The 13,301-nt window shown below is 38.1% G+C and overlaps 1 protein-coding gene across 3 annotated transcripts in view; it reads left to right on the forward strand.

The window, feature by feature from the left end:
• NAV2 (neuron navigator 2) overlaps window positions 1–13,301 on the forward strand; it is a 234,526-nt gene that overhangs the window by 192,084 nt on the left and 29,141 nt on the right. For all 3 annotated transcript variants that reach the window (XM_050897832.1, XM_050897833.1, XM_050897831.1), the window contains 5 exons: window positions 756–1,223; window positions 2,278–2,343; window positions 3,596–3,640; window positions 5,827–5,987; window positions 8,121–8,309. In XM_050897832.1, the coding sequence (XP_050753789.1) occupies window positions 756–1,223; window positions 2,278–2,343; window positions 3,596–3,640; window positions 5,827–5,987; window positions 8,121–8,309 (929 nt within the window). The remainder of the gene's footprint in view (window positions 1–755; window positions 1,224–2,277; window positions 2,344–3,595; window positions 3,641–5,826; window positions 5,988–8,120; window positions 8,310–13,301) is intronic.

A 13,301-nucleotide genomic window follows, 5' to 3' on the forward strand; every position in this document is an offset into this window, starting at 1 on the left:
TTTGCACTTCTGAGAACTTTCCCATTGAGTGTTAATGAGGGAACTGAAGTCTTCTTCGTTGGCAGTGCCGTTGCATCACAGGCAACAGTGATGCAAACTGGAGATGCTGCAGCCATCCTCCTCCAGCCATGCTTTTGTATCCCCTCCCTTGCACTAGTTCTGGCACTCAGCTAGTCTTTTACTGAGCCAGTTCCAGGTGCCAAAGTAGGTAAAATCTCATTCTACACTTAAAAAGAATAGTTTCCAGCCAGCTTGGCTGCTGAAATGAGACAAACCTACATTTGATATCAGTAAATATTCTTCCTGTTACATCCCAGCAAACGCTGCTTCTATGCAGAGCATTTGGTGATTTGCACAGGATTTACCTGGACAACAAGCTTTCAACCTCTAATATTCCATGCTGCAGATTAGTCAATGCAGCGTGTCTCTGGTATCCTTTTTCCTTAAGGAGCTGAAGACGATATGGCTATATTTTAGTTCTGTGAAGCTGTATTTTAGCTTTGTGAAAGTAGTATTTGCTGATTCAGAGAAGACACACCTAAGATAGATTTGAAGCTATCGTAATTGTCTCTGGGCTTTATTGAAGGCGGGGTGAACACAAGGAGATTCATAAATTTATAGTTGCTTATGTCCAATCTAGGATCATTTACTTAATGTTGGTTTTCTGAAGCTAAGAAGATATATGGTCTAGATATAAAATATCCTTGCATTTAATATTCCATTTTATGTATTTTTCACATTGTCTTTTTTTACAGACTTTTCGGTGGCAAGCCTAGTAAACAAGTTCCCATCACAACAGCTGAAAATATGAAAAATTCGGTAGTCATCTCCAATCCTCATGCTACTATGAACCAGCAGGGTAATCTTGATTCGCCATCTGGCAGTGGTATGCTGAGCAGTGGGGGCAGCAGTCCTCTGTATAGTAAAAACACAGATATGAACCAATCTCCGCTAGCTTCTAGTCCCAGTTCAGCACATTCAGCTCCTTCCAACAGTTTAACATGGGGTACCAACGCAAGTAGCTCTTCTGCTGTTAGCAAGGATGGCATTGGATATCAGTCTGTCAGCAGTCTTCATACCAGCTGTGAATCCATTGATATCTCTCTGAGCAGTGGAGGTGGGCTGAGCCATAACTCCTCCAGTGGCTTGATTCCAGCCTCTAAAGATGATTCTCTGACTCCCTTTGTCCGAACCAACAGTGTTAAGACTACATTGTCTGAAAGGTTAGTAGTTTTTTCTCTCGTTTCCATTAAGCTTGTATGTATCTCAAATGTGAATGAAGGCCTGGCGGCAGTAGCCAACACTGCAGATATAAATCAAGCTGTGCTTCTTACGAGATAATACTGAATGGTATGACTGGAACATACAAAGAAGCCATGCCAGGCAAGAAGCCCAGTTCAGAGTAAGAGAATGGGTTCAGGTGAGGTTTTTAATTTGCTGTGGTAGCCAATGTGACAACTTTTCTTGCTATCGTATTATACTTAATCTTTGAATTTTGCATCATATATTATCCTTCCAAAGATCTCCTGTTAGTTGACCTGATAGTGATACTCAAAAAAACCTCCATCATTATTATCTTTTTGATTTGAGAAGCCACCTGTTCCGTGTTAAACTTCTTGTTTATAACATTTGACGAGCTTTTAAACTGGAGGTCATGCTGAAAAGAGGTGTCCCTGTCTCCTTAGCCACTTTATCCCTTCTCAGCCTCTCCCTGCTGCCCTGTCCCATCTCCAGCTACTCCCTACGATGTTTCAGTACAGGCATTTGTGTGAATGCTTAGTGAACCTGACTGGGAGATGGATCCAACTGAAGAATGATCACCTGAATTGTATTTCAGACTGATCAGTTCCCCAGCTCCTTACACGACGAGATTCATCGGTATCTGTGTGGACACAGAGTAGGAGCTGGGAACAGACTGAGCAGGGAGGAGGGAACGGGACTGCTTTTTCAGCATCAGAGCTGTATTAACGGCACAGTGAGCTAACATTGGGATAAATCAGACAATGACTTGCAGTGCATGCTCTCTGAGTGACCTTTTGTAGAAGGCAGTAGTACCCCTGCAAGCATTGGAAATCAGCTGTATCCTGATATGTAATTATGTAGTCAGGTAGCAAAATTTTTGTAGTTGCATCTCAATGGAGAAAATTACCGCTGAATATAATGTTCTGACAGTTTGGGTTTCTGTTTGTGTTTTATTATAACTCCTTTCTGTTCTCTCCTCTTTTCATTCTAATATTCCTTCTCTTGTTTTCTGTCTTGTTGAACTGATTCTTCTAGCCCTCTTTCTTCCCCTGCTGCTAGCCCCAAATTCTGCCGAAATACTTTGCCCAGGAGACAGGACAGGTAATGCTGTCTCAGGACAGGAGTGCGCACAAGGCTGTAGGTTTTGTTGCCCATCTCGGTGAAGCAAATTGTTTTGTGACAGACTGTGCTCAGTTGAGTCCTCTGCTGTGTTCATCGTTCAGGTGTGAACTGACACAAAGACATGCCAGTGAGAGTCCCCTCAAACACCCCATCTGTCTGCCTAAATCAATCTGGAGAATGGCATACAGCAGAGTTGGCATGTTTTTGGTGTTGCTCTTGTTACTGGGAACATCTTTTGGTTTGCGGGGGTATTTTTTTTTCTCCCCTCCTCATTTCTTTGCCAAAGGCAATTTGAAAATCTTGCCATTTTTTTTCTACCAATCTAAACTCTCACTAGCATTTCAGCATTCCTCTGGCATGCTGCTTTTCCCACTGCCTTTCAGGCCTGTCCTTTTTGTTGTGAAGTCCCCGTGTCATTCAGTGTCGTCAGTCTTCTATTGCAGTTTGGCTCATGAGTGTTTTGCAGAGACTTGGGTACATCCATCCTTGTAAAGATGAATGCTAAAGTTAGGAAAAGACAACCCGAATCTAAACATTCTAGCTCACTTTTGCTCACTGCTGTAATTTTAATCACTCCCACACTGTAATTTAGCTATAAGCATTGTCATTAAATTAATTCATTTAAGCACGTGGATATTTTCTTTAAAAACAAATTAACAGACTCTGCTCAGTTACAAGTTCATCAGTTGTAAAAACATAAACTTAAATATTTGGGTTTTGGACGACTAATAGATTCATTTACTTTGCTAACGGAATTTAAGCTAAAATTTGAAAATTTAAACAGTCTGGGCTCAATACTTTTACTGCTATACATTGCAGCTGCGTAACAATAATTAGCTGCGTTCCCTAAATGGTGTCTGCTGAAAGAAATGATGGGAAGGTGGTTTGGACTTGAAGATTCTCATCAGTTTTCACAAATAGTCTGCCTCACGTCTGCTGAAAAGCGTATTTTTAAGCATCCATTTGATGTTTAAAGAGCCATTTTTGTTCGTTGTGGGTAGAAGAAATAGCAAAATCGCGTTGTGAACAGATGAGATTCATTGGCATGGTACCAGATGCATGTTTGTGCAAATCCACACCTGGGTAAGGAGGTTTTTGCATGTTTCTGTAGGAAGGCCCCAGCACCTTTTCCTCTGAAAAGGTGATGCAGATGTTTGTACGTCCTTCGTCCTGATCTTATTCCTTCCCTTTTGTTCTTCTCTGAAGTTCTTTTCTTTTAACTTTTCTGCAGCGACCCACATCTTGATAGGAACACTTTGCCTAAGAAGGGACTCAGGTATTGGTGTTTCCACACGGTTTAACAGCTTTTGTTGTGGCTTTGGAATTTTTGCTTTGTGTTTCTGTTGTGGCTGGTGGTGATGGTCGCAGTTTGCAAGAGGTGGCAACAATATTCTTTTTCTTTCTTTCTTTCTTTCTTTCACCCTCAAAGAAGGCCATTGACCACTGTGCTTTTTTTTATCCAGTGGCTTCTCCGCTTGAGCAAGAACTGTGGCTTTTGCTGGCTGAATTGCTGAAAAGCATCTCATAAACCATCACTGGGCTTGACTTGAAAACAATAATTTTGCAGCTTCTATGGCTATTACATGGAATGACTTGAGATCATTTTCACCCCAGGAACCTTGGTGTTGATATACAAATAGAAAAGATTTTCAATATATGCCAAACCTTTTAGGATGAGATTGGACATATTAATTTGAAAAAATATTTGCATCAGAATACCTAAGTATGTAGGGCTCTTAGAGATAACTTCTACTCTTCCAGAAAACAACAACAAAAAAAAATCCCCAAATAAACTTTTGGCAAGTGTCTTCTCATACATTTTGTATATCTGTAAGGTTGTGATTTTTATAACATAAAAAAGCTGCACCAAAAAAGATTTTTCCATTGATGCAAGCAATTCTAGCAAGATAATCAACATTAGGTGTATTAATTCAGTGCTTTAAGTGTTACAGAATTTACAGACGATATCTTAGACAATTTAGAAAATTGCAGCTTCAGAATTGCTTAATGCAGCTTCTAGGATCACTGAGTTGATGCCTTGAAATTGCAGCTGCAATTTATTCTGTGCTATACACATCGCTCTTCACAGCAGCTTTGTCCCATGAAGCCGAGTGCTAAAAGCGTTTCTTACAATGGCATTTTGTTTAAAATGTTTCTGTGGTTCTCAAGTATGTCTCTAATAAATAAAGACTCTCTTTTAAGACTGAAACGTTTGAGTGCTGAGGAGGTAGGTATTAACGCTGCAAAAAAAATCCTTAGTGTGTTAAAATGACTGTTCAAAACCCCTTTCTTAATAAACTGATATATGTGCAAAGTTTAAGAGATGCAGATAGTCAGGGACTGTTGCTTAAGTGTTGAGGCATAAGCAGAGGAATGAATGTATTTTTTGAAAGTAGTTTGAGTTTTTGCAATGTTAATTATTGTCGTGTTCACATTGATTTAAGATAGTCTTAATAAGTGATATCTTACTGTAGAGTATTTAGTTGGAGGGAATCTAATTAATTAAATAGATAATATCGACTAGTAATAGGCTCCAAGTGTTTAGTTTTTGGAAGGAGAGCTAGTAACTCATAAATATTTCTCAAAAGCAGATGGCATAGCATAAGACAGACACTGAAATCCATCAGCAGACAAGTGTTTCCAGGATGCTCTTTCTGTTGATACCTGTACCCTATCACGTATTTCACATAACACCTGTGGTAACACACCTATTTTTCAGGCATATACAGAAGCAGATTTAAAACTTCACCTAAGCTGAAGCCAGCGGGTGTTTTGCCGTTGATGTTGGCATAGACAATGTTTCCGCTGTTTTCTTTGCCTTCAGAAAAGGCTAAACGTGGTCTCGTTTATGATGATTTAATGCGATTAGTTTTGAACTAAATGGGGTACGCCTCCACAGACCTTTATATTAATGTCTCTGAAATATGAATTATTGGGTCACAACTTGTTTAAAAATCTGATAAGGACTTTGTTGACTTGAATTTGGTTGTAATATGACAAAAAGCCAGCTAAGCTTAGCGATGCACCAAAATATTAAAATAGTGATAGAATTTTGGCATAACCTAAGGAAAGGAAAGGATTTCCAAATTATGGTTTTGTTTTTCAATCATACATACGTAACACACACTGTATTTTATTCTACAGTACACGATTTCTCTCTGTAGCTTTTTGTTTACTACTAGTTTGGTTACTACTGAAGCCATAGGAAAAGAAGTTTGGGGTTTTTTTTTCCCCAAACAGAAGTGGAGTGAATTAGGAACAGCTTAGAGCAGCTTGGTACAGCTCCTTAATTCAGAATTGTGTTGGTTTTATATCATTTTAATCCTTAAATTTCATATGAGAGTTCTTCCGTCTTTCTTTCCCTCTCTCCCTTCCCCAAGTCTTGTGACATTTCATGGTTGTTTTTTTTAAATTTTAAATAAACGTCGAAGTTCATTTTGGAAAAACTGTTTGTTTTTGCAGGTATACGCCATCCTCCCAGCTCCGTAATCAAGAAGATGCAAAAGAATGGCTACGGTCCCATTCAGCAGGAGGACTTCAGGATACTGCTGGCAATTCTCCATTTTCATCTGGATCCAGCATAACGTCACCCTCTGGAACTAGATTTAACTTCTCACAGCTTGGTGAATAATTATCTGTTTGGATAATCATAGCAATACATTGTGTGTCTCGAAAATAGCGTATTACACAATGTAATTTTCTTTCAGCAGCTCCAAGTCCCAGGTTCAACCTCAGGAAGCACTTTCATTGAAATGAGTGTGACTAATTAGCATTATTATCTCGTATGCCCAAAGGTGGCATACTTGCAGTAACTCTTTGAAAATACTTCTCTGGGAGTAATCAAATGCCTTAATATAAATTGTGAGCTATTCAGCAGAGCTATTTGTTAATACCACACATTGGTGTGTTTGAAGGACTGAAGACATTGCCTACCTGGTTAGTAATATTGCTTTAAAATCCAAGCATATTACTATACGTGCCAGTCTCATCAGTCTAAGCTATTTTATCTTTGTATGTGTTTTTCAAGTGGTTTGTTGGAAAATTGCATAAAGCTCAGTCTGAAATAATATATAAAGTCAGAAGAATTTTAAGTCAGAAAAAATGCCATTCCTTCACTTAATTACATGGATAAAAGTAAACACTTTTTAAAGGAAGGAAACAATCAAATTTGATTGACAGGATCCATAAAGCATTGCAGATTTTAGTTGACTGTATCGGCCGTTGAAATAACTTAATTTAAAGTGCTAGTAGTGCTCGTTTCTGGTGTTCTGATTAAATATTACTTAGTTGCCTTTGCAATTTGTTTAGGTATGTAAATCAATCCTAACAGTGTACGTATTGTCTTTAAGTTAAGTGACATTTGGAAAGTACTATGTCGAACAGATGTTTTCTGTTTCTTCTTGACTTTCAGAAGCCCCTCCATCTCTTCTAGAATGATAAAGAAATACAATGCAAAATAGCTAAGCCTATACTTGTGAACTTCGTGTGTTGTGTGAATTTGCGGCAGCTTACACAGTCACTTATTTCTAGTGCAGTTTTGAGTTGCAGCAGTGACATTTTAGAGCCTTTCTTTGAGTGCGCTGAAAAGAAACAGATTAAATAAACAGCTTTAAATAAACCAACACTTACAAAATTTCAGCTGAATATACACACAGTGTAATTACATTGCCAACAGCTAACAAACAGTCATGAAAGTTCATGAAAGTACCTTAATGGTCAAAAAAAAAAAAAAAAAAAAGTGTAGTCTTAGGCCCAGAAAGTTAACTCTTTATGGAGAATTTTGAAGATTATTTACATTAATAAGCTTCAAAAGCTATTTGGCCACAAGCAATTAACAAAAAAAAAGAAGATATTTTTCTGTGTTCTGAAGAAAAGAGCTCAGAGATATCGGAGTCAAGAGAGGTCACTGCATTTAATTTAACAGCAGATGTTGATAAGAAATTTGAGCACCTTTAAACTGAATTATTGTATCTTCTACAATAGTCTGTATCAGTTGATGTTGTATATAGAAACAGGCAATGACGGCACAGCAAGAGGAACCTGCCAGTTGAACAGCAATTTTGTTCTCTTTTTTCCACAAATCAACTAGTTCTTAGTAAATAGCAGGTATAATTTTAGCACAAAAGTTCTTTAAAGAAATGTGAAACTGGAGTAGATGTTTTGTATTCTGAACACTGGCTGGGAAAGTATTGGCTTTTGAGGCAAAAGCGATATTTTATAATTCTTAGGACCTCATAGTGCAAAGAAACAATTTTGAAATATACAACTATTAGGAAACCAAAGCTCTTAAAATTTGTGACTTAAGTACATAGAAAACTGTCATTTTTTGAGAACCTGAAGGCTTTGAAGGGGATAGTTCATAAGCCTGTTCTATATAGGCGAAGTACTAGTTTAAATTCCTTCGGGCATTTTAGTCCTTTTTGAGGAAGGACTGTTCCAAATTAAACGAGGGTTAATGAGTTCGTGCCTACAAGGTGTTAGTGAGCTGACTGAGCTTGTCTGTAGAAGCATAGACATATCACCCAGTGTTTAAAATGACCTTATTTACTTGAGTTTTCTTATTCACTAGCTTGATTTGCATACATCTTGTTTGAATTCATTGAATTTAGAAAAATAATGAAGCCTCGAGAGGATGACATCAAAAATTTGTGTCTTAGGAAAAAAAAAAAAAATTTTTTTTTTGGTAGTTGCACAAAAATTAGGTATGAAAATTTGTGGGCGCGCAAATAAATTGATGTTTATTCTTCACCTTATAGCAAGCCCAACCACTGCAGCCCAGATGAGCCTGTCAAATCCAACGATGCTACGGACCCACAGCCTTTCCAATGCAGATGGTCCTTATGACCCCTACAGTGATACGCGCTTCAGGAACAGCTCGATGTCCCTGGACGAGAAAAGCAGAACAATGAGCCGGTCTGGCTCTTTCCGCGATGGCTTTGAAGAAGGTCAGTAAAGTATGTGACGGTGCTGGAAATGATCAGAAGATGACATTCTCACGTAAAACAAGTATAAATTTGCTGCTTTTCAGTTCGGCATAGGGGTCATTTCAGAGCACAGTTCTCTCTGGGTGGAGCTCTCAGCGTTAGATAAAATTTCAGTCCTAGTCATCGTTGTTCTGATGATATTCATTCAGTGATCCTTCTGGCCAGACATAGGAAGGCATGTAAGTGTTGTACCTAGACCATCACTGTTCAAGAAATGATTTAAACACATCCTGTGCTTCATTTTTAGTGATCTCGAAATGACTCTAGTTCATGCTTAGACTTAGCATATTAAAGTGTTTCCTTGAATAGGACTATCCTCCTGAACCTGGGCCTCCACAATTCTGTTTGTAGTATAAATAATTCATATCAGCCAGACTGTTGTTTCTATCCCAGTTAATTTTTCCAGTATTTAATCTGTATTCGCATTGCCTTTACTTTTTATTTCTGCTCAATGTCCTGGCTTGCTATCACACAGCTTCCACAGAAGGGACCTGAGTAGTTCTTCAAAACATCTAGGCTTTTCTTTTTAATTCCTTGTCGTCTTTTCAAATATGTAATCATACCTGATAAAAGAAGCCCATGTAAATGTAAGAAGAAAAAGTCATTTACCTATAAATAAATATTTAGTTTGGTTGCTGCTGATCAAGCGACCTTATGGCTGTAGCAGGAGTAGCTATGAGCACATGTTAAAACCCTCAAGTGTTGCACTTCGAGAAGTCAAGCGTGAAGTGAGCTCTGGGAGTGATTCATAGGAAGGTCATAGGAAGCTCTTTCAGCATTAGCTCTTTGAGTCTTAAATCTCCTTTCTGGCAAGGACTGGGAGCTTGGCTGGCTCTGAAGTACTTTATCACTAGAGGTCACACAAGCCTTTGCTGGCTTGCTTCCTCCACTGCTGAAGACCTGCACTTACTCAGCAGTGTTAGTACCAGTGCCCTGTTGTTGCTGCTCCCCTAGAGCCAGGCATGCATGGGAGCCACACTTAAGTGCTTGTAGGGGCCTTTAAGAGCCACAAGGTGCCTTCCTGTAGATACTGGTTATCCCATCGGTTTTCTGCCATTGGAAGAGGTAGAAAATGTATATTGGATATGGCTCCGGAAGGACTCAGGGCTAATTCGTTATTGAATTTAGCCAATCTAACTCCATCACATTTAATTGTATTTTAGAGGCCCATGGCTGAGGATCTGCATTAGGGGTTGAAAATTATTAGAATAACGCTGTAGGGCTGAAAACTGTGTCGTTGCAGGAATTAACCTTTGTTTGTGCCATGCTCTCAGGAAGCTAGATGATCATGAACAGTCAAAGATTGCCGGATACTTAGGCAGCTGAATTCCATTCTGTGATGAACAGTCCTGCTCTTACTAAAGAGTTCCTTAATATAATCTGTGAAGGAATTTAAATCACTGCACCTGTGTTAAACTTAGATGATTTACTGAAAGAGCTACTACAGCAAAACTTACTCAGGTTTTATTGAAGATATCCTCAAAAAAGGATTGTAGACTTGTAACCTTAGTCTTTTAGGTGTGCTTAAGATTGCAGCACATCCATTTTGGCATGTTGGAGGTTAAACTATCTCTTATAATTCAGAAATTCTTGTCCAGGAGAGAGGCTAGTGTGGAAGAACATTTAGTAAGTATTACATGTTTGAGGACGAAACATTTAAAAAAAAGAAAAGGAAAAGGGAAGAGTTAGGTGAAATGTTCTAGAAAGTGCTTTTCCTTAATTTAAACAACTAATAAAAATGAAGTCCAAGAAAACTCTACCAAGTTATGGGCTTGAAAGCAGTGGAAAAAGATCACTTTTGTATACAAGGAAGGAATTTGACCCTACAGTGGACATGCCAAAGAAGTCCCTTTCAGATTTTCCTAAATTTTGGCGCCTAAAAGGATAGTAATATTTTACCAGATGGGATGAATGTTTAGGTGCAGTCTCCGTATTTTTGTCTTTAGGTTAAAGGTCTTCTGTCACTTCTCCGGCCGTACAGAAGGCAGGGGTAGCCTGCTTATTAGCTCCTGCTTATTTCTCAGGGAATCCCAAGTTATAAGTGAGCAAGTGGTTCTGAATATGGCATATATGTTGTCCTGTGCTTTCAAACCTGTGGATCTAATTCACCTTCACAGAATGAGAGAATAGGTCGAAAAGTATGAATAGATCATTCACCTTCACCTTGAGAGAATAGATCAAAAAGTATTATAGAAATTAAATTTGTGGTTAATGAACAAATTGATTTTATACAATCAGCCAGTGTCAATGAAGCATAAATCCAGGTCTTAAATAAAGCTTACCAATCTACTTCTTAATTATTTATTAGCACATAAGATTATAAGACATTTTATTCTTATTAACTTCAGCAAGGCCAGGATTTATTCTTAATTCTTCAGGATTTAGTCTATTTATTCTGTTTCTTTTATAACATTAAAGATGATACATGCTTGCATATGCGTTTATAGTGCTTTAAAATAATAGCTCCAAAACAATTTGGGTTTGTAGCCTGCGTGCAGATGCATGTTAACTGCAAAACCCAGGAATCACATCAAGAGCATAACTGCCTTCAGGCTCCTAATTAAATAGCCTTAAAGTAGCCATCTGCAGATACTTTAACAAGAAATTGCACAAAAATATTAACTCCTTAGTTGTCCTTGAAACTAGAAATCTCAAATTCAAACGATTCACACATTCAAACGATGCAGTGGTGATGTTTTACAGGCAGGAGTATGATTCCCAGAGTTATATGTTCTTTCCCTTTTTTTCATTTTGAGTCTTCTTTCCTCCTTTAAAGTCCCAATGTGATCTTAAAAATTCCAGTTGATGCTAACTCAAAAATGTGTGTATCCCAATCCATTGTAAGGAGACCTGTTTCTTCTCTGGCCAGTTGGTATGGTTGCTATTTTGAATACATCTCTGTTAATAAAAACTGCACGAAGGGAAAATATAGAGAGGCAAACCAGAAAATAGTATTATATTCTGTGTATGAGTCCATTGATGGCCTTGTGCAATATTGCCTGCACTTTGGGCTTTCCATCTTGAAAAAGGCGGTCCTAAGGGTAAAATGCAGGTGAAAAGAAAAGTGGCAAGGATATCTTAAGTGCATAGCATCTGTGATATGAAGAGAGTTAAATAGATTAGGAATCTTCAGCTTGGAAAAATGATGGCTGAAGGGAGGTGATAATATATAACGTAGTGTATTATAGAGAGGTTGGTTATCCGTTACTTCTCGTATCACAGGGGTGTGGAGACACTCAAGGAACTTACTGACTGATTCAGCAGCAGGTCTAAAGCAACTGCAAAGAATTGTATTTCTAAACACAAGAAGAATTTTTTGTTACAGACAAAATGTGTCCGTGGATTCAGAAGCAGTTAAGCAAGTTAATGGTAGAGAGGTCACAGCAACTATGAAAAATAGTGGTCTGACTGCAGTTTCCATCTCAGGAATTTCCATCTCTGCTGATTCCCAGAAGACACAAAGGTGTACCTGGGGAAAAATCACCGGGTATCTGCCTCCTTCTTGCATTCTTTTCCATAAACATGCGCTGCGGTTGCAGCCAGAGATGGAGCACGCGATTAGACAGACCCTGGGTCTGATTCACACTAGTTATTTTTATGTTCTTAATGCAGTACAGTCCTTAACATCTAACTATAAAGATCATTTTAATTGAAAATATGATTAACCAGAAAAAGCAAATGGGTGTGAGGTTTTTTTACTTTCTTGTGGGTTTTTTAAATTGTCTTAAATTCCTCCAGAAGCCAACTTAGACTTTGTTTACTTCTCTTTCCAGCCTTGCCTTAGGATATAATGTCAATGGGAAAGCAGAGCCCATTTATTATGAATGTAGGAGAATTGCAGTAGGTAATTAGAGCAAAATGGCAGCTTTTCTAAACTTTTTTTTTGTCTGGAGGATTTAGATGAAAGAAAAGGTGATTTAACACGATTTCTTATGATTTGTATGAAGTTACCTGAAGTTTGAATGAAAGTTCCAGTTAAATGTATTTTGTTTCTAAAAATAAAAATAAAGGAAAGGTAATTTTGCATGTTTCAGTAGCAGAAAGAATAGCTTCAGGTAGTTTTTTTAATAGCATAATCAAAAATAAAATTATGTTATATGTAAATCCTAACACTGGGGTGTTGGTAACGACCTTGAGAATCAATGTATATGCATATCTTTTACTGAATGTGTATCTAAATGCAAAAACTGCTTGAAACGGGTTCTTTTCCAGAAAAGGTTTTGTAGCCGTGTTTTCACTCTGGTAATTTTTCTATGAGAGAACGAACTTTGCCTTGTTAAAGAAATGTCATTGCGTTAAAGAAAGACCAAAAAACCCTGCAGGGATAGGGAATGTTCAGCTCAGCGATGCCCGTCATACAGCTCCCTTGTCGTCAGCAGACGGAAGGTACAGCTGCATTCAGAGCCCCAAAATTAGACAATGGTTTCTGCCCTGGGTGCTCCACATCTTCTCCTGGAGCGTCTGGTTACATACCGGAGCTGTGTATCATGATCTTCTCAGGACATCTCCATCTTGGTCTGCTGCTTAAAGAAAACAACCCGCCCCCTCAATCTCATCTAAAACTGAAGATGAAGTACTTAGATTTACTTTTGTAATCTCTCCTGCACTTCAGTTAATTTGTTGTTTTTTTATTTTGAGTAAGCCCTTTTGCAAGAGTCTTAAGATAAGCTGTCCAGAGAAATATTTATTTCTGAACAAATCTTCATCGAAACTTTTCTTTTTAATCTTCTTGACTACACCTCATTTTCCCAAAAAACAAGTATTTTTAAATTGTTAAAACAGCTTTACCAAATCAAAGTTTATGGATTGTGTTACCTGGCCATGCATTCTTCAAACCGTACATTATTGGTGCAATTAATATAATTAAGTTTATGATGGATGATGAAATTTGTGACAGTATTTCTTCAGTAGGCTGGTCATTGGCAGTGGATGATCTATGATGATTCCGCTGTG

The sequence above is a fragment of the Gymnogyps californianus genome, chromosome 5 (assembly GCF_018139145.2).
Source record: "Gymnogyps californianus isolate 813 chromosome 5, ASM1813914v2, whole genome shotgun sequence".
NCBI lineage: Eukaryota > Metazoa > Chordata > Aves > Accipitriformes > Cathartidae > Gymnogyps > Gymnogyps californianus.